The 27,465-nt window shown below is 42.2% G+C and overlaps 1 protein-coding gene and 1 long non-coding RNA gene across 5 annotated transcripts in view; one reads left to right on the forward strand and one right to left on the reverse strand.

The window, feature by feature from the left end:
• Positions 1 to 1,549: 1,549 nt before the first annotated feature.
• LOC309687488 overlaps positions 1,550 to 27,465 on the reverse strand; it is a 33,936-nt gene continuing 8,020 nt past the window's right edge. The window contains exon 3 of one of the 3 annotated variants that reach the window (XR_014270780.1): positions 1,550 to 1,742. This is a non-coding gene — a long non-coding RNA (uncharacterized lncRNA). Of the gene's footprint in view, positions 1,743 to 20,886; positions 21,071 to 24,558; positions 25,840 to 27,465 lie in introns of those variants that run through there. The other 2 variants (XR_014270781.1, XR_014270782.1) reach the window with 2 other exon arrangements.
• hif1al (hypoxia inducible factor 1 subunit alpha, like) lies at positions 3,891 to 25,165 on the forward strand. 2 transcript variants are annotated; one of them, XM_082502491.1, is made up of 15 exons: positions 3,891 to 4,030; positions 13,405 to 13,595; positions 15,166 to 15,353; positions 18,457 to 18,541; positions 18,847 to 18,962; positions 20,429 to 20,613; positions 20,765 to 20,871; positions 21,543 to 21,690; positions 21,797 to 22,059; positions 22,198 to 22,382; positions 22,465 to 22,554; positions 22,658 to 22,788; positions 23,090 to 23,198; positions 23,452 to 23,575; positions 24,135 to 25,165. In XM_082502491.1, exons 1-15 carry the CDS (start codon positions 3,996 to 3,998, stop codon positions 24,200 to 24,202), a joined length of 2,025 nt encoding a protein of 674 aa, XP_082358617.1. In that variant the 5' UTR covers positions 3,891 to 3,995; the 3' UTR covers positions 24,203 to 25,165. The 2 variants fall into 2 exon arrangements, with proteins under 2 accessions (XP_082358617.1, XP_082358616.1); XM_082502490.1 differs by having other exon boundaries at positions 3,892 to 4,030; positions 22,655 to 22,788.

Below are 27,465 nucleotides of genomic sequence, written 5' to 3' on the forward strand. Positions count from 1 at the left end.
CAAAAAAAGCAGCCTTTTTCTTTTTAACTAAAGTCAAAGATTTAACCAACAGGTTTAGGTCGTTTTTCCAGTGAGCCAGTGTTGGTTTAATCTTAAAAAAGCGACATTTATGTATAAAATACTTACACAAGATTAATAACACATTAACACCATAATTAGCTTTCTTTTCTTTCAAAAACACTCCAAACATTATCATATTTAAGGTAAATGGGGTAATTTGAATCCCACTGGAATAAAGCCAGGTATGAAAATCCAACCAAAATATTTGTATAAAATTGCACAAAAAGAATAGATGGTCCAAATCCTCCTCTTCTGTTTCACAAAATACACAATTACCCGTTTCTATTTTGAATCTATCACTAAGGAGTCTATTTGTCGGGTAAATTTTATTCAAGATTTTAAATTGGACTTCTTTCCCTTTAGGAGGGATAGGGAAGGTGATATAATCAGTTCTTATTTTTTCAATTTCTTCCCTTTGGAAATCTTTTAATATGTAATTACGTCTAAGTAAATTTGGAGAATAAAGACTCCTTAATGAAGATCTAAGAAACTTATTGTTGCATTTAACATCACAAAATCGAATACCATCTATATATAATTGCCTTAACTTGGGGGAGATGTCAGAATATATTATATCATTTACAACTATGTTTTTAAGTGACAATGGAATGGATTTTATAACCCGATTAAATTTACTTTTAGAACATTGGATATTAAACTTTTGGCAAAAATCTTGATGTCCTAGAACATGTCCTTCCTCATCTACAAAATGGGCAATTGCCCAAACACCTTTTGATAACCAATCTTGAATAAAAATAGATTTTCTGTTCATCAGTATATATCTATTGTTCCAAATTGGGCTATTATGTGGAGTGAAATTATGTTTAAATAACATTTTCCAATAAAGAAGGAAAGGCCGCAACAGTGTTGATGTTCACTGTAACATTGTAGCTTCAGGCGGTGTGCTGATGTAACCAATCAAACATTCGTGTGTGTGTGTGTGTGTGTGTGTGTGTGTGTGTGTGTGTGTGTGTGTGTGTGTTAATGTAACAAAGCATTGTTCTGGTCGGGTGGTGCGCTCAGGCTGTAATGCAGAAACCGTCTGTTGGAAAGAGGCAACAGTCACAGCTGGTTAGACACCCTGATCCAGGCTGTTTAATCTGAACAAAGGTTCAAAGTGTTTTTATTACTTTTTACTGTTTTATTTTCTAGTATAGTTAAACTATTCATTTAAATGACGCTTTAACTCCCTCCCCCAAAAAAGTGCTCACGTCAGAGGTGCTTCAGATGGCTGCTGAGAGGCGTAGAAACATCTGGAAAGAGTTTGAATGTACAGGTGAGCTCACGGTGTCAGACTGTGTATCCACTGAAACTGTGAACCTAGAAGAGTCACGGTTTTTGAGGCTCTTCTTTAGTCTTTCTAATAAACAATATGCGTATAAAGAAGCCTGTTTTGTTAGTGTACTGAGCATGCGCAGGCTGAAACAGTGCAGCTGTCTGTGTTTGACAAAAAAGAGTCACAGTCACATCACGTCTCCATAAACAAGATTCAAAAATAATCATTAAACACCTCTGCATCATGTTCCAGTACTGTCCGACGGCCTCCAGTCTCACTTCTTCATGTTCCAATTATCAAAGACTTTCTTGTAATTTTTGAAGTGGTCTTGTTCCTCCAGGCTTTCTGATGGACCTTCTTTGGATGTTGGCTGCTTGTTCATTAATTTTCAGTCCAGTCCTTTTGCCTGACAATTTCAGAAAAATGTTTTTGTTTGTTAAAGTTTTCACTCCATTCCCTTCGGGTTTCTTGAATGCTGAGCTATCATAAAAAAGACACTTAAGGGATGAACCAGTGCTGAGCCTATACATAACATACATGTTTTCTTTTAACACATTTGTTCCCATTAATTTTGCAAAACTAAAAAGTTGAACTATTAGAAATGGTCAGAGTGTAAGTGTGCCTGTGAAGAAGTTCTTCTTAAGTAAGGGAAACAGAGAAAAGGCTGAGGTATGCCAAATCAAAGTTGTCATGTAGGAGGTCAGGAGAGGTCACGAGTTTCCTGGAAAACATTTAAAAAACTTAATTAATTTCAGCTTTGAATTGTGGGTATTAAATGTAAATTGATTCCAGAGGTTTACTTCACTAAACCCCTCAGCTGCTTCAGTTAAGTTGCCCCCTCCTCTTCTTACCCCCTGGTGTTAAGGGGCAGGTGGCGGAGAAGCTCCATCTAAGCAAAGCGGCTGACTGGCTGTGCTTCGTAGAATAAAATGTAGTAGAATGCCTTCATTGTCACTATACAGTTGTACAATGAGATACAGAGCATCTCCTACTCAGTGCAAACATGTGGGGGGGAACAGTTCTTCAGCACTATATACATAAGAACAGTATTAACAGAGATAAAATATATAAAATGTACAAATATGCAAAAAGGTGTAAGAAAGTAAATATGTAATAAATAGTGTTATGTATATACAGTTGGGTTATTGCACATAGAATATGGTATTCATGACTGCGTATTTACGATCAACACTCAAACCCCAAGATTTTGCCAACTTTGTCCTAAAACTAAGTTTTAAAAATATTTCCTCTCCTGGAAATCAAAATTCCGGCCTCCGTTTTCACTCCATTCCCTTCAGGATTCTTGAATGTTGTTTCTCTCTCAGGTTTCGCTTCTTACATGATCACCGTATTCGTTATGACGACACGCCATGTCACAGCGGACACGCCCCGCTCAGCGTCCCTCCAGCTGATGCAACCTAGCCGAGAGTGAAACGCAGTAAGGAGCCTCAGAGCGCCTGCGTCGAAGGGTGAAGGCAGAGACGCCAGTAATACCGGAAACAAGAACGTCTACAAAATAAAGGCACCATTCGACCGAGTGACCCACTTTCCCAATCTGCATCAAATTTCAGCTGCTAAATGATCCGTCATCGACCACTGGTGATATTTTATCAGGCATATGTATGTACTGTGTGGGATGTAAAACTATAATAAACACCCATCAAACCATTGCAAATCAAAATACCTGTAATTACAAACGAAGGTTTATTTCGAAAACAAATTATCAAGAAGACACCCATTCAGACAGATGAACAACATTAAAAACGATTTATTTATTTATTTGTTTTTTCTATTATTGATAAACCTAACGCGGATTAGACAGAAAGGCAAAACAACACGTCATGTAACCGAGTCATTAGTTAAAGCCAATTAGCAGTCTCTATCCCCGGTTAATCTTTTAAAACTGTGTCCAAACAATCAAACTGATTCGTTAGCTTCTCCTGATTACTGCTCAGAGACTAATCACTTGTTTACATCACCTTTAACTTGATCCGATCTGCTGTTTCCTTGTAAAGATAAACGGTAATGTGCTTAAGTAAAACGCAATGAAACACTAAAACTAGACTTTTGAAAAAAGATCTAAAGGAAAGTACTGTTAGACACAAAAATCACTCTAAAACGAGAATAAACAGGAAATGTTTCCAGTTTTAGTCTTTGCCGGTGTTAAAAACAGACTGGCCTAACATGATACGCAATGCTGTGTTTGTGTTGTAAACCGATTCTGGGCGTTTTAAAGTTTGCCTCAAATACCTGCTTCCTACTGTTAGAATAAAATATAATAATAACTGATAGTCAGATTCATCAAAACCAAACTGAAAACTCTACACCTGAACAGAATGAAATAAAACACAATAATAAAATAAAAAATATAAAAAATAACTTTGCCTTTTTAGGTAAATTTTGCACAATATCCTGTGGTCGAAAAGTAAAGGCCTCCGAAGACATTTAACTATAGATTAAAATCCTCCTTGTTAATAAGAAATTGAGAGAAACCGTAAGCGGAAGCGAGGGACTCTTACTTTGAAGTCTCGGACGGAAGTAGCCCGTGTTTACAGTGAGTAACCTGACGCCTTTGAGGGGTTTAGGATTTTACTGTGTCGTCGAGTCAGATGAACAACAATAAAAAGCCGAATCGTTTCGCTCAGCACTTAGATTGAAGATGGAGAAGAAGGAGGGGGTCGTTGCGGTCAAACGGTAAGACTTATCGATTTACGGTTACTCGGGTGAAGGCTTCGGTATGTTTATCTGTATTTTTTCGCTTTTAACTTTGAGTGTCCGGGAGCCATTAAAGCAGCAGCGGGCGGTGGAAACGACGGCGGCTTAGCTCGCACGGCTACAGGCTGTGTGGCTAGCTCTCTGTCGGCCTGTTTATATTCAAGGAACATTATTTTTAAATTATTATTTAAATAAAAAAAAAATCTTCTGTTTCCCCCCCCCTCCACAGCTCAGTGCTGCCTTTTCCATGCGTTCAACACAGCCTTTTAATTTGAAATCCTATTTGAATTGCGCGTGCTGAGCAGGCTTATGTCCTTAAAAAAAATAGACATAATTAATATTACAGCATGTTTACAAGCCTGTGAATTAGATAAATATGCATGAAATGTGATATCTGCCGTACACCTGTATTACTCAGTCTGGTCTTGTGTTGTTGTTGCAGAGCACAGCCGCCGCCTTTGTTCACGCCATGTTGCTCTGCTTCATGGATGTCCCGCATCCCAGTTATGGATTTTTCTTTTCTTTTTTATTGCAGGCAGACATAACAGACAGAGATGGCTGCGGAGAGATAATATTAACGTGTTCGCGGGGTTTCTCGGGACTTTGCGTCTTATTGTAGTAGATTGTTTAAAAAAGAAAAAGAGGAAGCTTTGGTGGAAAGTGGAAGACAGTCTGGGGACATTTAGTGACACCTCAAAGAAAGGAACGGTGTGTTCTCCGAAGGCTTTAGAGCAGAGCCTGAGTACACCTTTGGTTCACATTGTTTTATATGAGATATTTGTATTTATCAGAGAGCATGGCTGCCATAGAGGGCATATTTTCATGTTATAAGAGACACACTTATGTGTTCTGGAGTAAGTGGCAGATAATTTATGGAGGATTTCTAGTCATGTCTCTTTTTTGTGTTTGTTTTTTTGTAATGCTTTGAGGTTCTTTTCAAATCCCGCTGGTGTCAGGGCAAGGCTTTAGGGTTTAATATTAACACTAAAACTGGAAGTATAGTCTTTCCTGTCAGAGCATGGGGGGGTGGTAACATGTGGGACAGAGTGGACAGCCACAGCAGGAGCTGTGGCCTAGGAGGAAACCTGAAGCTCACCAGAACAGTGTGCTCAACCAAAAGGTGTCATGTGTTAGTACATTTATTCATATTTGTAGGTGACTCACAAGGATGAACTCTCAGTCACATTATTGATTAGTCTGTTAAAATTAGTTTGATAAAGCCCATAAAGTTGCTGGTGTCAGCTTTGATGTGTCTCATAAAAATGTGGATTGGAAAATTAGGAATATGAAGAAATGGTCTTGGACTTTAACCGCCGTTATGTGTTTGGTCCAGTCTGTGTATTTGTTCAGAAAGTTGAAGCTAGATTGTTGGGAAATTTGTTCGCGCACACTCGGCTTGTTTCCATAAATTTCTGCATCCAAGTCCAAGAAGTTTTTGGAAGGACTCTTTACTAATGTCTGATGTAGATGTTTCACATGCTATAAATTGTTTTGATGTTCTAAAGATAATCTCACAAATTAATCTGAATCTGCACACTCAGATTGTGGAGGGTGTGTGTTTGTTGGCCTTGGAGGAAGTATGTGTTCTTGGATTGCTCCTGGTACTTAATGTGTCCTAGTTCTGTTTGTGAGTTTTGTGGTCACCTGAAAAGAAGTGTCTCTGATTGGGACTAACTGATTTAAAAAGACTTGACATAAGCACATAATGTTGAAATTACATTATTCTTGAGATAAATCAGGATTTTCATCGTCTGTTTTGGCTCATTAAGTGTGAACCTTCTCTGCTGTACTAACAGATCGGCAAGTTATTCTGAGACTGTTTTATTGGCGCGTTAGCTGAGTTTGACAGTTCTGCTTTAAAGAAAAGTTGGTTTAATGCCAAAGCAACCTGTGAGAGTAGGAAAAAGAACAGTTGTTCAAATGTGACCACATTAGGCCAAAGGTGTGCGTCTGCCATGACAGTCTCCAGGCTGCCAAAAACAACCCTTCCCTGTTTCAGCAGTCTTGGACATTGTGTACTGAGCCAAACAAAGCTGAGCTCACTTTGTTGTTTATAGTTTAGTGCGCATGTCAGTAAGGATATGAGATGTCTGGTGTTTGTATGTGTGTACCAAGTTTACATATCCTTGTGGGGACCAACAATAATGCCCGTCCCCATGAGTTTGAAGGCATTTTTAAGACTCTAAATGTGGTTTTAGTGTCAGGGTTACTATTAGGCATTCAGTTTTGATGGTTAGGGTTAGCAGCTAGGGGAAGCATTATGTCAATTAGATGTCCCCACTAAGATGTAAAAACACGACTGTGTGTGGAGTGGGCTGGCAGGATATGTGTGATTATTTACGAAGGGGGTCCCGGAGTCTTTGTCCTGGACTTCCTCATGTTTTCCTTCACTCTCTCCCGTCCTCATCGCTGCATTTGTTCCTTTTGCTTTAAAGTCTCGTGACCTGCTGCTGAGTGTTCGTGTGTGTGTGTGTCTGTGTGTGTGTGCGCGCGCTCCCTCCCCCGTCTACACATGCCACGAGAGGACATTGTGTTCTAAGCGTAAGTGGCGGTCCAACTGGTTATTGCTTACCTCATGTTTCATAGACGCTCCATCTGTGTAGATTATAGGTGTGTGTGTGTGTGTGTTTTAGAGGAAGGCGCAGTCATGTGTGACGGCTCAGTAACCGCAGTTTGTACTCCAGAACACACACAGAAGACAGTGTTTGGTGCAGAGCTCTATTCAGGGCTTTGTACACCTCGTCCCAACACATGCACGCACACACATGCACACTTGTATTGAGCAATAAGTCGACAAAGAGCAGCGCTGCTCTCTGACCAAGGACACGGAGCTCGCTGAGGCTCCTCCCGCTGGCAGGCTGCTGGGTGCTGTGTGTTGACAGCCTGTGATAAACAGCTGTAACGGGGCTGCAGTACCTGACTGACTCGTCCAGGTGTAATTACATCGGCTCCTTTTAATGTGTCAAAATCCATCAACATAGTGTTAGTACTTTGTGTGTGGCTCTGTGGTGTAGTGGTTTACACATTCGCCTAACAAGTGAAAGGTTCCTGGTTTGATTCCAGAAGCTCCATGAAGACTTTAATTGTTCTGTTATAAAACAATGAAGAATGACAGACAAACTTTTATTGTGTTTTTTATTATAAGGACATATTTTAAAACCTTTAACATTAATGTTAGGCTGGTGGAGGGGTGATGGAGTAATCAGCCAGGAGGGTTATTCGCGTCCACCTCTTGTGTTTTACAGGTTTGTCTTTAGACTCTAAAAAGTTCCTGGTTTGGTTTAGAAAACGCGGTCTGGTTTCATCAAGACCTCTCAGCAGTAGCCATGCATGCTTAACACTGACAGGTTTGGCGTGACGGACGTGTTTTGCTTTTCCCATATCCTCATGTATCACCCACCGCCATCGAAGGACGTTCTTTGTGTGAATGTGACACCTTATCAAAGCAGCATTATTTTAGGGAAATGGCCTTGAAATTGAGCCTAATCATGTCAGCGCTGTTTTTCATGGGATTTCCTCTTATTTGCACGATTGTTTAATTTGTGCACAGAGAATAAATATCTGTGAGACGATGTAGGACCAGAAAGCCGTTTTCACTCACAAACTTTGGAGAGTTTCAGGATAAGTAGGTCAGGATGTTTTCTGTAGTTGGCTTTGTTTATATTGCATGAAGCACACAGGAGGAAGCCGTCTGCTTCAGACATGTTAAAACCGCTGGAAGTGCTCCAGAGGGAGTTGTCTGGATCGAGCTTCCAGGACGCTCTTTCACTACCGGTAAATGCACCGGTAGAGCTATTACTCGAACTGCTCTCACAGTCTGACAGTCTGAGTTTTTTATGAGGGAGCTGGCAGGTTCAAAACATTTTAAAGTGACTACGTCAGACATTTTTCTCACACACCTCTGTCAGGTGATGTCTAGAAGAGTTCAAGGATGCTGCGCATGTGTGGAAATGTCTTTCCACCTCCGTCTAACGGCAAAACGTGAAACGCTGTCATGTGTGAGGACACGAATTTGGCAGTTTTCCAGTACAGGGAGGAGGAATTTGACATTTAAGGAGGAAGCTTTGAGGGAACTAGGAATGCCATCATACCTGAAATTGAGTAGATGATATCAGAGCCAGTAGATTTACACAATCTGCAATACCAAAACAAAATTATGTAATGCACTTAAACATAAACATGTAGGTGTTCCCCGTCACTTCCTGAAAAGCTGCAGGTTCAGTACCTACACCACCTACAGCAGCTGAGGTCATGAAAAAACCAACTACTGGGGCGTTTTTGGAGTTTTGGTATCAAAAGGTATCCTGAGTTTCGGTTCTGGCAACTTCCTGGCGGAAACCAAGAGAACTGAACTTCTGTTTTCCAAATCTTAACCAAGTCATTCTGGCTGTTGGAAGGTCAGGGTGTGTGAAAGTAAAATGAAAGAAAATGTAAAAGTGTTCAGTCACGTGTGCAGCTCGAGCGGTGGTGTTCATCCAAAAAATGTGGACTTTCTACCCTTTAAACCTGGAAAAGTTTCCACCTGTGCTTGTGGACATGAGTCAATAAATCTGATGAAAATTTGTGTTTGTGTAAACAGCAAAGGAGGGGAAATCTGTACCCGAGAACACGGATCGATAGATTAAATATTGGGAGTATTTAACAAACAGCTGTAATCTGTGTTATAGAGGTGAAAAATTTAAGCGTGTTTAGCTGAAGTTGTTTCCCTTCTGTTGTCTTCGGGGGAGGGAAATTAGGCTTAAACCCTAAAGCAAGTCAGCTGAGGGGAAGCACTGAAGTTGTTGGAGACTCATGAAGCTGTAGTAAATTACATGGGGTGTTTGTCTTGTTTGTGTAAGATAAAAAAAACCTGAGAGGAAATAAGTATCCAGTCCACAAGATAAAATCCCTTAAAGGTGCTTCGGGGCTCTGCGAGCAACAGCAGTGATGCTAACGCAAGTATCAAGCTAATATTGGCGACAACAACAGTTGTCTGTAGTTCTGTAAGTGGCGGAAGGACTGCAAGCAGCAGTGTTAACAACACAAAAAGGAGCTAAAACTTGAGTTTTAATCAAAACAGTTGAATGTAACAGCACAACAGAAGGACACGTTGTGTCCTCACCCGTGTGCAGCTCTGTTTTTAGTTTGTGATAAAACTGTGACACGGTTTCATGTGTCCACATGCTTACCAAGGTCATTGGTAAGCATGACAAATATTTTAAGATATTAAAGAAAACCAGGGCAGAAGAAGCTCTCACAAACACACCCCACATTAATCCCATGACCCCTTGAAGGGTCTGTGACCTCCCTGCTGGGAAGGGCTGCCTTTCAAAGGCAAAAAGAGGAATGCATTCCTCGCAAACCCCCTGAAGGGGTTTGTCCGCCCCTGGCGTCACTGAGCTGCGCTTTGGGAATTCACGTCTTGCTATTTTGTTGCTGCGAGTTTGAGTGTGAGTCGTCTAATTGTCAGCTTCCAGCGCAGCGGTTTGAAGTGGGTTTGTCAGCTTGTTTTTCTTGCACAGACGCAGCACAAAGAGACAAAACGAGCTGCGCCATTATCTCTACTGAACGGTTGCTGAGTGTTTGAGGGTGACGTAGGCTGGTGTGAAACTTTGACCATATCTGTGGCTGTCCAGCTGCACTTCACCTCCTCAAACACAGAAATGCGTTTGACTTGGGATGGCGTGCCAGAGGCTGCATGAAATATATCTGCAGTGTTGTGACCCTCGCAGTGTTTATGTACCCAAAAGATGTTGAGTGACGTTAAGCTGACATGCTAAACCGAGAGGTTTTTTTTGTCTTTCTGCAAGCAGCATACCAGAGTTTCCTGTCTTTGGTAAAGTCAGTTCCTTACACACCAAAAAAAAAAGTTCATGACCCTGAGCTGTGGAAAATTACAAGGTTTTTTGTTTTGTTTTTTTGTTTCTTTTTTGGCCACCTTGTAGACAAAACGATTTAATAAAAATGATAAGTAAAAGTGTTGCAGACACCTCTGCAGGAAGAGAGCTGCAGCAAAGATGTTGCTGAATTGGAGGAAAACGTCTTGTTTATTTAATTTTTGGGTGTGCTTTTGAGCAAAATTGAGCTGAACCCCAGAGGTAAACAAACCAAATCCCTGTGCAGTGTACGGTACACTCAGTATTTCAGGCTGTGCTTTCGTTCATGCTGTGAACGTGACTCTTTCACTTCTTTGCACGAAGATTCAGCAAAGAAACAAAGGGCTGTTCTTTCAGAGGGGGGTGAGGGGGGAGACTCTGAAAGTGTGTGTGGCTGTGTTTGTTTGCTGTCTGTTGAATAAAAGCCATCACGTGGATGCGGATGGTGTAATAAATTTGTACTCTTGTTCTATTGCCCCGTAATAAAGAGATTTGTGGTATTATGTGCTGATGCAACAGCAGCAAAAACAAAGATGTTCTTTAATCTGAGCTCAGATATTCACACGGGTTCCAGGTGGATTAGGTCCTGATACAAACAGTGTGGGTGTGCCCGAGTGTCCCGCTGGAACATTATGTGCTACTGTCTGAATAAAGGACAGACAGGTTTGTGTTCACTTTCAAATCAAAGCAGGGAGGAGGTTTTCAGGTCAGGCAGTGAATGTAGAAGATGTCCTTGCACTCACAGACCCACTTTATTTCATTTCTTTTGACTCAGTGTTGTTGTTGTTATTGTTATTATTCATTGATCACCTTCATTTGATTTTGTTTCACTCCATATTCCTCCAGTGGATGTTAAGCAGCAGTATTAGGTGAGGTCTGATCTGTTGTCTCGGCAGGTTTTCTTTGTTTTGTTTTGTTTTTGCTGCTGAAAACAGAAAAAATAAACACAAAGACTAAAACAATACTGGCAAAGTCGTAATTTTAAACAGCAGCATCGGCCCAGAATTTCACATTCGAAGTCTGCTTGTTTTAGAGGATGTGGAGGCCCCTGTAAGGAATAACCCACAATGTGAAGAGTTGTGCAACATTTCTGTCAGCGTGATTAAACACGTATTACCATAGTGTGTGTGATGATGCTGACCGTGTGTGTGTGTGTGTGTGTGTGTGTGTGTGTGTGTGTGTGTGTGTGCGCGCGCTGTGTAAAGGCGTCTGTCAGCTGCAGAAGTTATTTTTGAAGCCGTGCTCAGCTGGTGTCCTGTGTTGTGTTCTTTTTGTTCTGCGGTTTGATCATTCATTGGCCTGAGTCGGCACACTGAAAGAGGTCACTTTGTTTTAGGTAGTTATTAAAGCCTGTAGCTTTTATTATGGAGGACCCAATGTGCCAAAAATAAGTAAATAAATAAAGAAACAACTTTATTAGTTTTTAATTTATGTGTCAACAGTGCACGTGTAATGGAATGTTGACATATGTGTTTAAATAATTAGGCCTTGTATTGAATGCCATTCTTTGTTCATTCATGATTAAAAAGCACCACCAAATAAATACTTAAAGCGCGCAGTCCCGCTGTGTGTTCTCGTCAGCTAAATTCTTTATCATTATGTTTTTTTTTTTTTCTTCTGCGACGTCCGTGTGATCCCACACAGACAAAGACACCCTTCAGATGCCTGCTCGCTGTTTGCTTTTTCCAAAAGTGTTTTACTGTTTTTCAATAATTTAATATTTGTTGTACAAGAAAACCACCTGTAAATCTCTCCCTATTAAAGTGAACTGCAGAGCCAGACAGGACTAATACACCCACAACTTGAAAACTAGAAAAATCCTGTTTTTCCTAATGGAAGATCAATACACTGTGTGCAGTATTTCAAAATAAAAGCCCTTAGCTAGGCTAGCTATAGGAATTTTCCAGCATGCTTTACAGTGCAAGTTTTTCAAAATAACTTTTTATAGTATAAACATTAACTGCTGACTCCATTCAGCTTTTTCAGGCAACCTGTTTACCTGCAACTTCTTACACATTGAGAAGCAACCATCACACAGCAGTCGCCCCACAAATTGCATTTTCTAATCTATTTCTAATTTACTTTTATATTGTTTTATATTATTCAGAACTAAATGTATCAATAAGTGAACATTTAGAAATCCATCATTTTCTTAACAACTTATCCAAATCATGATCATGAGGGGCCGCCACTATAAATATTCTCTTTAATTTTTCTTAGTTAGGGTCCTCCACAGCAGTGAAAGAGTGTGTTAGGTGACACTGTGTGGCCTCAACATGATTGCATATCCACCCACAGCTGCAAAACGCAGTGAATGGAAGAGAAGTGAAACCTGGCTTTTGTCCTGTCAGCACATGTTTTTTGATCTCGGCCTGAGCGGTGCAGAGCGAGCTGACGGATGGATGAAGACAGAGCGAAGAAAAGACGAGCGGGGGAGGGAGCCCTGTAGATCTGGACGTTTTCCTGGCTGCTGAGATAAAAAAAACATTTTGTTCCCGTCAGTTTTTGGGTGCTTCTCCCTATTTTTGCTCTCTTCTGTTCCCACTTTGGAGTGTTTATAGAGCTGAAACTTGTGGGCACGATCACAAAGTAAAGACATAAAGGCGTTTATGTCTCGTTGCCTTTAAAGTGGGATTAACCCTCTAATTAAACGCCTTCTCTTTACAGAATCTGTACATGCATCTGTGATTAGTGCGTTATATATTTGATGGTTGGGTTGTTTTGCATTAAAAGCATCTGGTCCCGAACTGCTCCTCAAGTGTGTTTCAAAATCCAGAAGACTGGAAGTTGCAGTTTGAGTTTATTAGGGCACCGAGTGTTGCTCATAAAATTCCCAGCCTGACTCGCAGGTCACTGCTGGAGGCTTTAAAACTGCACAGCTGCAGCACTGAAGGGCTTTTAGGGCTTTATTGGGGCCGTTCAGAGTTTTCTAGATGCATGCCTCTTTTAAAAATAATCTTGAACTGGCTCAGTGCAGGTATTTGACGATGTATTTTAAATTAAAAATTAGCAGCCAAGAGGATTTTATATAAAGCTATCTGCAACTGAGTGTATAGAGCTTTGGCGCTCACAGAGATTCCTCGTACAAACTCTGAGGTCATCATTTGAAGCTTTAGCCATGTTTGTTACGACCTTCTTCCTTGTAGTTCTGTGTTAACAATAAGAAGCGTTGTCAGCAGAGGAAAGGAGGAACACATGGTGGGGCTGGAGTGGGGAAGGAAAGTTGGTTACAAGTGAATTGTTGATTCTGGGCTCCACACAGAGGTCTTATTTTTTTTCTTTTAGTCCCACTTCAGCTCCCCCGTTCCTCCCCCACTGCCCCACATTCCTTCTCTGCTCTAATCATCTTTTCCCTCTCCTCGTCCATTCTTTATTTATTTCTGTCACATAATGATTATCCTCCCTTCCTCCTTCACAGCTTCTTCTTTCCACATTAGTCTTCTGCTCCTTTTTTAAAATTTTCACCTCCTGATCATCTTCCTCTTCTCCTTCCTCCAGGACCAGCACAGAACAGAGAAAACTGCGCTCTCGTGATGCGGCCAGATGCAGGCGGAGTCAGGAGACCGAGGTCTTTTATGAACTTGCCCACACTCTGCCGCTCCCACGCCGAGTGTCCACCCACCTGGACAAAGCCGCCATCATGAGAGTGACCCTCAGCTTCCTGCGAATGCACCACCTGCTTCGATCAGGTAAGAAGCACAGAGTCATGTGACAGTATGTCCCAACAGGGCCTGAAAATCCTTTCTGGATCAATAAGCATTGCCTGATTAAAAATTATTAAACGTTTTGTGTTAAATTCAGGCTAAGACGCTATAACCAAAGCTCATGCATGGCAGGATTTGCGTTGGTGCAAATGTGCTGCTGTGCACAACAGTGACAAAGCAGGTGTTTTCACACATTCTCTGCAGCCCCGAGCCCTGAAAACAGCTTAGGATGCAGTGCACTTAAATGTCACCTGGTCTGAATCGCGCGCCCCAGAGGATAAATAGTCATTTCACCATCAGCAGATCCGGTTTTTGGTTCGACAATATAAACTACAAAACAGTTAAGCTCCATCTATACTGCTTTTTTAGTGCTAATAAGCAAACATTGCTGAAGCAGTGCGGTCGAATTTGTAAATATTTGACCTGCTTAACAGCAGGATGTTAGCATACTGAGCACAGCTGCAGACTCGGTTTGGTTCTTTTGGTTTTGTTTTTCTGCACATGCTTTAATTTCATGACCTGCATGCTGCTTTTTTCTGTTTTCTAATGGCAGAAAGCATAAAGACTGGTTTAACTCAGGTAAATAATGCAACTTCTGAGTTCCACGGGACGAGTTAAGAATGAGGAAAGACGTGAAGGTTATGCTTTTATGACTACAGTCAAATATGAGGCTTGATTGTGGCTCAAGTGGTTGTTGTTGCAGGTGAGTCAGGTTTGGATAAAATGTTCCAAGTGGTGAAGTCCTTTAAAAACAGCAGTGTGAGTTCTAATCCTTTAAACGGCTTCTCGAGTGACAGTTTGAATGATGAACTCAGTCAGGCATGAACGCTGCGTGAATGTGAATACAGCTCTGGCATGTTGCGTGTTCAGTGTTACTACTTAACAAGATGAGTCGGCTCATTGCCTCAGGTGTGAGAGCAGAGTCATGAACTCCTCCTGACTGGTTTATTGATTGAGGTCAGAGGTGAGACATTCTCATAGCTGGATCGGATTTTTGAGGGGATTCAAATATGACGCGTACGTCAGGGTTTGAAAGTGTGTTCCTGGATTTACTGGAGGAAAAATCCTGCAGGAGTTGATGATGATCATTTCCAAAGAGGTCTGCATATCAAGGACCTTTAATTTGCGCTGTTGGTGTGAATGCCCACACCAGCAGAGCCATGGGGAGGAGGTGCAGGCAGAAAGTTGGTGAACTGATAAGAGGCTTGCAGCTACAGCAGAGTACGTTTCTTTGAGCCAAATCTCAGAGAGCAGCTCACATCGCAGCAGAGGAAACTCCAAAGCAGGATTTGAAAATGTGGCTATGCTGACAGCTGTAATTACACATAAGAACGGGTTGGCTCCAGGAGTGACACAAATCACCATAAACACGGCAGAGTTTACAGGAAGAGATTACAACATGGTCTGCTTGGTGAAAATCCAGGAGGAGACTTTCAGGCAGTTAAAGACGTGCGAAGTCGAAAAGAGGTTTAACCTTAAAGACTTTGGGTTTAAGTAATCCTGCCTGATCGGCCTCTGGTAATAATAATAACCTTGTTGTTTTCTTCTGCAACAGATAAGAATCTGAAAGAAGAGCCTAAAGAGGTGGCGGAGGAGGTGAAGGTGGAGGAGGAGGAGAAGGATGAAGATCCGATGGATGCTTTCTATCCTCAGGCGCTGGCTGGCTTCATCATGGTGATGACTGAGGAGGGAGATATGATCTACCTGACAGAGAATGTCAACAAGCACATTGGCATCACACAGGTACACACACACACACACACACACACACACGCACACACTGTCTTGATGTTTTTAAATGGTAATCTTCTGCTTTGTGGGTGGCACAGAAATCTTAAGGCATTTGTTTTTGTGCCGTGCAGGCGTGTCCAGGACATTTAATCCTGACATCTGTTGATTGATTTTTGTGTAACAAGCCAAGTACTGATTGTAGGTAGAGGCGAGGACGGATAACGTCGCCGTATGAGTCGTAGTTTGTGATAAAGAAACCAAAGTATTCGCTGCCAAAGCTTCACCACACTGACTCGTCCTTTGATAAATGGAGAAAGTGAGGACTGTGTGGATCCATGGCTGTAAAACCTCCTCTGTAACCATGGTGATATTATGATTTCTGTCGCTACGAGTTCTTGCTCGTAGGGGGCTTTCTCTGTGTTATTGTAGGGTTTTTAACTCGCTATATAAAGCGGCTCGAGGAGGCCGTTGTTGGGATTTTGCGGCGTATAAATAAAGTTGAAATGAAAAATTGATGCTGTAACTGTGGCTTTCAAAGCTTGTTGGCAACCTGTGTTCCTGCCTGCCCCGTCGGTTCTTCGGATCGTGTTGTCTAACGAAAACTCTGCCCATTTGCCGCGTATCCCCGGCCTCCTTCAGATACTTTTACACAATCTGTGCTGCATCTGGTTCGGTTCCAGCACTATTGAGAACGAGCCAAGCTCCTCTCCGGAGAGGTGTTTGGTTTCCAAGTCCCCTTTCAGCTCACTTGGCATCGTGTTAGCATTTGCCAAACTTCTCCTGACAGATGTCATGGCGGGGGCGGGGGACTCGTGATGTCCTCGGTCCAGCTGAAGCCAGTAGAGGGCTGGCTTTTCCACTTTTTTTTTTTCTTTCTTTTTTTAAAAATTTGAACAGTGGGTCACACCGCTGCTTAATTGTGCTTTGCTTCACATAAAAAAAGATTAATTTCCTTGTTATCCTTAAGAGTCATGCTCACATAATTGAGATCATCCATCAACTGCTCCAACACACCAGGCTCTTTATAGCAGAAGGATTTTATTTCAGGATGGATGCATGAATCTAATGACTGGAAACTTTTTATGTAGTTCGAGTATTGCTGTAATAACCTATAGTTTGCACACAAACAGTTTGGTTTGTTTATATCAAGGGTGTGAAGGTCACTTTAGTTAATGGACCAATAAAACAATTATGTGATAACCCACCTTTCTTTTAACATAGAAGTAAACAATCACGTATATTGAGAAACTGCTTAAAATATCCTGCATGAATTTTAAACAGACCGTCTTTATTACAGGTGCATCCAGGATCAGTGTAGCTGTGCAAAAGCACAAAGCAGAGCTTAACGCCTGTATCATATATCCAGATAAATATCTTTTAACTCTGATTAAAAGTGTTTTTAACATTTTGATACCTGTGCTGTTGACGCAATAAAAGTGCATCGTATGTAAAATTATTCGCTCCCCGATTTAAATTTCACATTTTGCAAAGTGAATTATTTACTCAGTTTGTTCTAATCAGCGAGGCTTCTTTTTCGAGAGGCCGGAGAGCTCTCGTAAACACATCGAGTAACAGGAGACCGCATAGCTTCTCCGAGGCTAAAAACATTCCCTCCACACCCTCCATGAGCGAGTCTCCGTTGGCTTAGGATCAGTTTGCCTTTTGATTTTTTTCCTCCTTGGCGAAATTGAAATAATGTTTATCTGTAAATGTGACATAAAATCAGAGCAGGGTAACAGGCTGCACCTCTGGTAAAAATTCATGCAAATCCATCCGTGTCTCTGCGAGTAATCCTGCTGACAAACAGGACAAAACAAGCACTCGCTCCGCAATCACTTTATTTTACCATTTATGATTCCAACAATTGATTAAAAATGTATGAATATTTCTAAGTTTCCAGAAATGTGCCCTCCTGTGTGGTGATGCTTACTTTATGAAGACTCTTTGCTGGTTTAATGGCTGATTGGGCGCTGGAGAGACGTAACTGTGACGTTTAATTTTCCAGACTTTAGTCTTAAATCTTTTCCTTTCATTTCAACCGTGCCGGCTTCAGTTTCCCACTCAGCTGCCACTTCGTGTGACGGTCTTGTGATCCGTCAGCTTGGCATTCCGGTTATTTTCCAAGTCAGTTCTGGTTTTCCGTGCAGTGTGTAACATTAGGAAACCTTCTACACCAGAAAATAGATGTTGGTCTCCAAACATCCATTTTTGGCGGTGTTGGTCATTTGAAACACTTGACACATCACCCCAATCCCCATAAATACATATATATATATATATTCCCCGGGCACCTGCTTAGTGGGCTGCCCACTGCTTCACTGAGTGAATGGGTCAAATGCAGAGAAAAACAAGTAATTTCCCCATGGGGATCAATAAAGTATCCATTATTATTATTATTATTATTATTATTATAATAAACTTACTGGGTTTAGAAACTGGACTAAACTGAAGGCATTTCCTGTGTTGCATTTATTGTAGTTTATTTCTGTAGTTGCGCAGCAGCGTATTTGCTAAAGTGTCATTTTTATTTTGGGTAATTACAGCGTCTTGGTTTACTTTCAGTGAACTGTAATAATGTTGTTTCAGGGTGTGTAATTAAACCCCAGAGGTACTCGTTGGACGTGAGAACGCCATCATTATTGCTTATATTGTAGATGTGTTGTTTGTCATTCCTGACCTACATCAGTTTTTAGTACACTCAGCCCTTACGAGCTTTTCTTAGATAAGAGTTGTTTTCTTTTTTATTTCCTGTGAGCTGCCAGGATAGTGTGTCTATGAAAGCTGAGCAGGAAAAAGAATCTGTTCCTTGGATCTATTCTTAGCCCCGTTTGAGGAGGTTATAGCGAGTATTCACCGAGGTCCTGAGTGAAGCATGCTGTAACAGCGGTGGCGATTTAACCCGACCTCGTCAACTGTAATTACAGTCACTGCTAAACACAAAGAAAAATTGATTCACCAGAGAAAATAAAGTACAGACAGACTTTTAACCAACACGTCAGGTTCAAAAACTACATGTTTGTGCTTTAACAAAAAAAAAAATATCAGGGGTAGCAGTTGATACTTGTGTTTGTCGGTGTGTGACTCAGCGGTTTTGTTGGTTTCTTATCGTCCACAGCTGGAGCTGCTGGGTCAGAGCATCTATGACTTTGTTCATCCCTGCGATCAAGAGGAGCTCAGAGACCTGCTGACTCCACGTCCAGGTAAACACGCAGAGCCGGGGATCAGGAGCCCACTGACACCTTTATTTTGGAGTTCGGTCATGTGACAAGAAGACAAGCATCTTCTTAATTTGAGCTCCAGAATTTAATTACAGGTCAGATTGATTGTAACGAGTTAATTTAGTGCGTGTTGTCGTATTAGTTCTGTTTGTTTGTGGTCACAAAGACTCAGCAAAGCCCGTCTGTGTGCTTTCTGAGCTCAGCCGTTCTTTGAATTTTTAAAATGTTTTTGGTACCTGACAAACTTCTGTGAATTACCCACGTTAACAGTGTCGTGTTGCTTTCAGGTCTGAGTAAGAAGGCACGGACAGAACAGACGAGCGAGAGGAACTTCTTTATGCGAATGAAGAGCACACTGACCACCAGGGGGCGCACCGTCAACATCAAATCTGCCACCTGGAAGGTTTGTATTACACACAGCTGTTCATAGATAGAGATAGATATGCTCACTCACCTCTGACTAACCTCGGACTAGCCTTAACATTAAAACTATAGCCTGTATATAAAAGATGGACACAGCTACCATGCTGTCATCTATTAGTTTTTATTTAGAAGCCTCAATATTAAAGTTTTGGCTGGATCCATGTTGCATTTTGATCCAGAAGTAGTTGTAAACAGTGCAAATGCTTAGAATAGTAGGCTGCATTCATAAACTGTAGGACTGCAGCTACTAGCTAACTACTGCTCAGCAACAGAGTAATAATATACTAGAATACACCAACTTGCTGAACATGCAAGAGTGTCAAAGTGCAGTTTGCAGTGCTGTAAAGAAATGTTCTCTGTTTTATTCATACCGCCAGGTCCAGCTGGAGCATGTCTTTAACCCTTAAAGTGGACGTATTCACCGCTTCCTTATTTATTCCTATGTAAATATATACTTTCACAAGTGAAAGCTGAACTTTTGGCTCATGCACTTGATTGGCTGCAGGCCTCTTCTAAATGACAAGTGTTCCTGCTCAGGAAAAACAAATAAATCACAGCCTTGGGGCTCGAGCAGGAACAGAAGATTGCTTGTACTCTCCCCAACACATTCTTACTGTTTGCAAAAAAAAAAATTGGGAGGTGCACGACGAGCCCAAACGACAGCAGTGCACATTTACTTTTGGCTGGTGTATAAACTACCTTCAATAAGGACGTCTCGAGCTCACACCTCTGGCTTTGAGCACATAAGCTTCACCCACCTTTACCCAGGTCTTCGGTTTATGATGGGCAGCCAACCACAAGGAAGAGGAGTTAAAATAATAAATTGTCAGCTGGAACGAGCAGAATACGTCCCCTTTAAACAGGCCTTAGAAGGTGTGTCACAAAGTGAGGGACGGCTAGTTCTGAAGCTATAATTGGTCCTCATAAAAATAGGCACAACAGACACACATGCAGCTAAAGTCCAGTCTGAAAGAGATATGGTCAAATTAACGCTGGCAGCCGGCCTTCACGCTGTAAACGGTACACCTACTAGTTCAAACACACACACACTACTTTCAATTCATGCGCTCACGTGTACTTGCTGCACAGTGGCACGTGATCTGATGTTACCATTCCTGTCTAAAGTGCTGCACTTACATTTTAAAACCTCTGGAAGAGTCAGAGGGTTTCCAGCACTGACGTGTCTTGGCTCCAGCGCCACAGAGCAGGGACTCTTTTAAAACCTCTTCTGAGCATTTAAGGGATTACAGCTCAAATTTGAGGTTTTATTCTTTCTGAATTTAACATTGGCAAAAGCAGAGCAACACAAACTGAATACTTTTCATTAAAAGGAGCTCACTACAGCTAAGCAGCATGAAATTGAGCAAAAATAAAAGTTTATTTCGGTTGTTTGAAGCGTGCTTGGTTGATGAACTCTGCTTTAAATTCCTCGCCCTCTTTCTCCAGGTCCTCCACTGCACAGGCCACATTCGTCCCTTTGGCAGCGGCTCTGCGTCGCCCCCTGCAGGCAGAGTCATGACCCTGCTGTGTGAGCCCATCCCACACCCATCCAGCGTGGAGTTCCCTCTGGATACTTGCACCTTCCTCACCCGTCACAGCATGGACCTGCGCTTCACCCACTGCGAGGGCAGGTGAGACGGAAAAATGTAACCGATCTCGACCTTTGACCTTCCCCCCCCCCCGTGGATGGGAAGCAGGAGGAATACCATTCCACTGTAGCGCGAAAGAAAGGGGGAAAGAAACCTCTGAACTCCTGGTTTTCTTTTCTCACGCTGTTTCCAGGGTTGCAGAGCTGGTGGGATACAAACCTGATGATTTGATTGGACGCTCAGGCTTCGAGTTTCTTCACGCACTCGACTCAGATCACATCAACAAGAGCCTGCACACATGTGAGTGTCAGTGTGTGTCTGCGTGTTACAACAGTGTAATATTTTCAATCATTTTCACCGCTTACCTGGGTCTAAACGGCTTTCATATACGGACGGGTGACGAATTAAAGAAAAATCCAGCATAAAACTCTCAGCAGGGTATTTGGCTCTCAGCTGTCGTCAGAACACCTTCAGTGCATTTTGGCCTTTAAAACAAAGTCTGAAAATTTGAGAGAGCACACGGGGACAAAAGAAATTCTCTTATTTGGCGTCTAGATGATGAAGGCAGAGAAAGAGAGGGGTGTCCAACATGAATGTCCAAAACTGGTTTTTCCTTCTAATTTTGAACATATTTATGCCTAAATATTTGCTCCTCATTTCTGATTACTACTAATATACTAAGGAACCAATGTCTGAATTAAGTTCCATTAAACGTATTTCACCCTCAAAGTGCCTGCTTGAGAAGAAAAGTTGGCTTTGATCCACCTGAGCTCATAAAACTAGTTTAAGGGTGTTTCTTCGATATGTCATCAGTCCATCGCTTGTATTTGAGGCACAGGTTTTACTACATTGCAGCTGTTATTAAAAGCTGTGTTTCAACCAGGAGCTCCCAGAATTTGTGTTTTAATGAAGTGAAAATGTGCTCTGGCACTTCATCATCATCCTCTTTCTCTTCTGTCCACACTGCGCAGTGCTCTCCAAAGGTCAGGTTAGCACCAGCCAGTACCGTTTCCTGGCAAACAACGGTGGCTACGTGTGGGCGGAGACTCAGGCCACGGTGTTGTACAACAGTAAAACGTCCCAGCCGGATGCCATCGTCTGCCTCAACTTCATCCTCAGGTACTTTAAAAAGCAGCAAAGTTGTCTCGCAAACTGCAACATGAGCGAGGATGGTGCGCCCATTTACTGTTCCCAATTTTAACGTCATCGTGTTCTTCGTCTTTAGCTCTGTGGAGCAGCCAGATGTGATTTTCTCCATGGAGCAGACCCGCTGTAGTAGCATCCCTAAAGTTGAACTGGCAGATGAAGACTCCGGGACTGCCGACATGTGTGAGTCTAAAACTGACAGCACTGTTTCCACTGAGGCTGAAGATGTGGATTCAGATTCCAGCAGCAGCGCGAAGCTCTTCATGGAGCTGCGGGAGAAGCCGGAGGAGCTGCTGCAGTTGGCTCCTGATGCCGGAGACACCATCGTACCTCTGAGTCCAGGTGAGGCCAACAGAGGAACCCCCCCCTCCTTTTTTTTTTTTTTTTTTAAGTATATAAACCTAAAAGCCTCGTTTATGTTACAGTTGAGGAAATGTCGTCGGTGGTTATTCAGAGTAGATCTTTCCCCCCCTCTTTCAGGTTCTGTCGAGCTCTCATTTGCCAGTCCACCCAGTCCAAACTTGGTGCCCGAGCACCCTCAGGATCTGTGCACCCCGCAGCTGAGAAAACTCCTCGCACCCATCTTTGACCCCATCACTCCTCCTCCATCTGCATCCTCATCCTCTTCTTCATCATCGCCAAGCTCCTCACCTAAACCCAAGCAGGTAAATGTCAGCCTTAAGTCTTTGTGCATCAGTCGAAGTGTCTGCGCCTCCCTTTAACCCTTAATCGATGTTTGTGTCTCAGAGCCGCAGTGAAGAGGTGATGGACACCAGCGAGGTGGAAAAGTTCTTCGCCTTTTGGCCAGAAGATGCCCAGAAGAAAGATACCCCGGTGGTAAGAGCACGAACCGATGAGGCATCAACAAAAGACATCCTGATAACTATTCAGTCAACCGCTTTCTGCAAAATATTCAGTCCTACCTGCATTTTCTCAGAAGATTGAGGGGATGGACCTGGACATGTTGGCTCCGTACATCTCCATGGACGATGACTTCCAGCTGACCTTCCTCAGCAGTATGACCGAGGAAGCTGAGAAACCTTCCGAAACTTCAGCAACAAGCAGGAAACGGTAAGCTAGACCAGCGTTATCTATAAAACTATTGGTGCAAAGGTGTGCTTAGAGCAAACAGGAAGCCAAGTTTCACCTTGCATTATTGTAACTGAGCACAACGGCCCTATGCCAAGATGGGAAATTTGTCCTGAGGGAGGCGCCAGTAAGAAGGCCGTGTTCTTGTCCTCTGTACAGTGGCCCATTCAGGACATTGTAGAGTTCCAGCTTTTTATTGTAGGTGAAGACACAGCTAAAAATTTATATCTGAACATCAAAACAAAGATTTACGTGTTTTACAATCAGTCTGTCTCTCGTTCAGGACTCATGACTCTGCTGAAGAGATGCTGTCACCAGTGATGCTCCAGGACAAGAGACAGAAAAAGGATCCTTCCATGGAGGAGGAGCTTCTTCTCACCCACAAACTACTTGTGAGTGGAAGAGGAGGAAGAGCCGAGAGGGATGATTTTAAGACGTTTAATCCAAAATGTTCTGTCTTGATGACTTTTCACTGCCTTGATTGGAGGTTGCAGTGTTCAGTTTTTACCTTTAATAAAAAACAACAAATTAGAAAATCTGAAAAATCAGTATTTAGTTGGTTTCTACTAATAGATGCTATGTAATGATAATTATGTTTTCAGAACAAACTTTTTCACCTGACCACACGTTAACCTCCAATTTCAGGACAGTCTGGACGAAACTGACCAACCAGATCTGATCATGGACCCGGGACCGGAGAGTCGCAGCCATCTGCTCACAGACAGAGATCCAGTCTTAGGAGGCATGCAAGGACTGTGTGACACTGCAGGTAAGATCTCTAACCTCAGCTCACATTATCAGACTTGCTTCAAATTAACGTCAGAGGATAACGGGCACTGAGTGACTTCCATCCCAAATTCAGGTGATTTGGCACCATCTAGTGGTCATACTGAGATAATGTTTGGGAATTAGGCAAAATATTCCACACAGTTCAATAACTGATCATGTTGGTGCATAGGCTACTTACAGATTTCCTGTTATGATAATGTTGGATTGTAAAGGGAGTGATCTTTTTCACTCAGGTATTAAACGTGATGGGTCTGGAGCATAAACTGTACATCACAGATGGCAGTTTTTGCTCTATTCTGGCTCCTTTCAGGTTAGATCTTATTTATCAGTGGTTAGCTCACAGCGAAAGAGTGCTTAGTTCAAACCCCTGCAGGGACCTTTTGTGACTCTGTGGGGTGCTTTTTACCTCCTGCTGTTAAAAACAAGCCAGAAATCACTGCCTGTGTAAGTCTGAGACACACAAGAGATTCTTAAGCTTAAGAGTTTCAGCTGTGAAGTGTCCTCTGACCTAACAGTGTCTCTCTCTTTGTGTCTCGCAGCTCTGATGAAGGACATATTTGTATCCCGCCCGACTCTCCTCTCGCCACCTCTCTCACCTATGACCTAAAGGAATTCCTGCCAGTCACGAGTTGGCCTGACTTCACCGCTTAAAACGAGCAAGTCGACTTTGGATCTGCCTGCAAACACTGCATCCTGAGCACACACCTACAGACATGCACGCAAAAGATCCGAGACTCACACACGCTGCATCACTTCGTCATCGGATTGTTGATTGTAGCCGAAGCCAAACGGTCTCTTGATGTTGGCTTTTCCCGTCCGTCTCTCACTGTGAAACAAGCCGGCGACCCGCTCTGGAGCCTAGAAAAGTCAAAGCGAAGATGCTCCAAATTGGCTTCCCGCAACCCGGCGCAGCTCAAGCGCTCGCTTTCCTCCATCATCACTTACTTTTCGTCAGGGATTTAATCTGAGAAGTCATCACTGAGGTCTGTCCGTTCTGACGGAAACGGCAGGTGGTGCTAATTTTCCTCATGCGAACGATTAATCATCCCGAATGGGTTTAACGGTGAGACAAAAAGAGACGTGTTTCTCTGCAGCTAAATTTCTCACAGTTTGATCCAATTTGTGTACAGAACAACCATGTCAGCAAAAATCACCGTCGTCCTTCTTCAGTCAGTGTCTCAACTAACAAAAAATAAATCACTCGCTCTTCCACTTTACTCAGAAATAAACAAAAAGAAACAAACTTGCGAAATCAGTGGCATGTCATTTCAGTGGCATATTTTTATGTGTTTTTTATACACTTGTAAACATTTTTTTCTTTCTATTAAATGATGCAATTACTAGAAAGTTCTGATAGTTTTACTTCAGCGTTCTCTTCAGATCCTGAGTCGCTCTTCGTCGCAGATTGTTCTTGATGTCTAATCTTTAATCCCGAGGTGCCCGGTCTGTGCGCTTCATCTTCTCTTACACTCTATAAGCTAATGTGAGGTGATCAATTGGCTTTCAGACGCATAGCCGTGGATAACCTGCTGAGGGTGTGGTCAAAGGCCAAAAAAAAAAAAAAAGCAAATTTAATGGGTATTGCTTTTTCCTTTTATCGTGGTTTTGAATATATATAAACGTATATATATTTCTATAATCGATTTATCTTTCCATTATTGTTAGTTAAAGCATCAGTAGAGTAAGCTTGTTTATATGCTGGTAGAAATGTGATGAAACACTAGAATTTAGTTTTAGTTTTTTTGTCCTTAAGATCAAATTTTATGACTTCTAACAAATTTTACCTCAAATTAAATGAGTTGAAAGTAGGCTTGCATCCTTCAGTTGCAGTGTTTGATGAAATATTGTGATTTTGATGTTGAGGATTGTTTTCATTTGGCCACAATCATTTTTACTTTTCCACACGTTATCTACGAACTGTCTGTGTGTCCCCTGTAAAACTGCCATTTTATCTCAAACGTGTTACCTCTTCTAGAGCTGTCTGTGCCTTTTTCTCACCCGCTGAAAAACATTGTTTGGCCTGTTACCGTCACGCAGGATCTGTTCATTATGTCCCCCTGATGATTTACACAGAGGGAGAGGGGTTGCATACTGTTTTCTTTTCTTTTTACTCTTTATCCTGTATGTATTCTTGAGCTAAATAAAGCTGATGAAGCAAAAGCAGAAGCTGTAGTGTGCTCTGTGTGGTAAATCCTGATTACCTGAGCTTCTTATGATCATTACCCACAGAAGGACCTCGAGCTTCTGTCCACGACCATGGAGGTCACGTCATACCAATGAAAACAGAAAAATGTTCTTTGTGTCAGAGCGCACATATCTTTTAATCCTGAATGTGAAGTTTTTAACCAAAACTGGCGTTTCATCACTAGTGGTGCAACGGATCAAAAAATCTCACGGTTTGGATCGGATAAATTTTCGGATCAGCAAAAAAAGACCAAACTCATTCCATGCAATTATAAAAAGAAAAAAGGTACAATATAGGGCAGTATAGGTCTTTGTATCTACCACTCAATTCAATTTTACTTATAAAGCGCCAAATCACAACAACAGTCACCTCAATGCGCTTTATATTGTAAGGTAGACCCTACAATAATACATACCGCTCATTATATCGCAGTCCGCTGTGATATAATGAGCGGTCACGGTCACGTAGCCCTGGAGATCCACCCGTTTGTAGTAGTTAGGCCAACAGAAGATGCCTGGGACAGTTCAGCCATAACTTAAATTCTGCTCATACATGCTTGGAACGATCTTGCCACTAAAGTGGACACGAACGGGATATCACAGCGTTGCTCAAGCACGTTCATCATAGTTTAAACCCCTTGTTTTGCACAACGGAGTACGGCCTCCCGTTCCACAGAGCTGCTCAGAACGATTAAAGGAGCACATCACCTAATGAGATGCTCTCCCTGACCTCAGGTCACCCTCATGAGATCTGTTTCTGGTTGCTTGGTCAGATACATTTGCACCGGCGGCCTGCTGGAGCTCATTTTGTAGCTCTGACCGGGCTCATGCTTTTCCTCCTGTCACACAGGAGCAGATACCGATCCTGCTAAGGACCTTCTCCAGGCCTGTCCGGCTTTCCTAGAGTAACCGCTTGTCTCCTGCAGTCTAGTCGAGACACAGCAAACCTGGCAATGACACTGTAGGCTGTAGGATAGGGCAGCTCACTAATCTGCGTAACCATTTCTGTTTTGGGAGTTGTCTCATTGTTGCCCCTCTAGTGCGCCTGTTGATAATCCAGCTGAAACTGATTAACAACTGATAGATCACCGACCAGATCAATATCCCAGAAGTTTAACTGACTCTACGCTACACTCTGATTAAAAAGTGTTCCTGTATGTCTGAGCTATGTACTGCAAGATATAAAAAAAAAAAAAACCCCTCTGTGCTGAAATGTTCACAAAGATTTTGCCAATAAACCCACATTTGCACAGGTTTCACAAATCATTATTACGCAGCAGATTTTAGGAAACGTGTGTATGAAGAAAATCAAGCCAGGCTCGTTTGCATCATCGTGGGGTTGTTTTTCTCAAGGAGGCAAAAAATGCATAGAAGCAGTAGATCGGACACAAACACCACATTAGTGGGAACGTTTAGTAGCAGGTGGTTAGCTCTGACACCTCACAGCAATGCCTGATTTAATGTGAGTGTGTGTGGTTGTCTGGTTCACACATCTTTAAGTATTAAAAGCAGCATTTATACTTAATATTGTTAGTTTGCCCGAATACTTTTGAGCGTCTGACTGCGCGTGAAAGAAATGTCTTTAATTCCTAAATAGTTGATGAAATATTTTTGTAAAACCCCTCAAATTACAGCTGAAAGTCTGCACTTCAGTCACATGTTGACTGTTTGATTTTAAATCCAGCG

This window comes from Aulonocara stuartgranti, assembly GCF_965226115.1.
Source record: "Aulonocara stuartgranti genome assembly, chromosome: 14".
NCBI lineage: Eukaryota > Metazoa > Chordata > Actinopteri > Cichliformes > Cichlidae > Aulonocara > Aulonocara stuartgranti.

Excerpts from the sequence above, each read along its gene's own strand:
- hif1al (XM_082502490.1), top strand. The coding sequence starts at position 3,996 with ATGGAGAAGAAGGAGGGGGTCGTTGCGGTCAAACG. Across the intron at positions 13,596-15,165 it reads GCACCACCTGCTTCGATCAG|ATAAGAATCTGAAAGAAGAG; the intron begins GTAAGAAGCACA and ends CTTCTGCAACAG. Across the intron at positions 18,542-18,846 it reads CCTGCTGACTCCACGTCCAG|GTCTGAGTAAGAAGGCACGG; the intron begins GTAAACACGCAG and ends TGTTGCTTTCAG.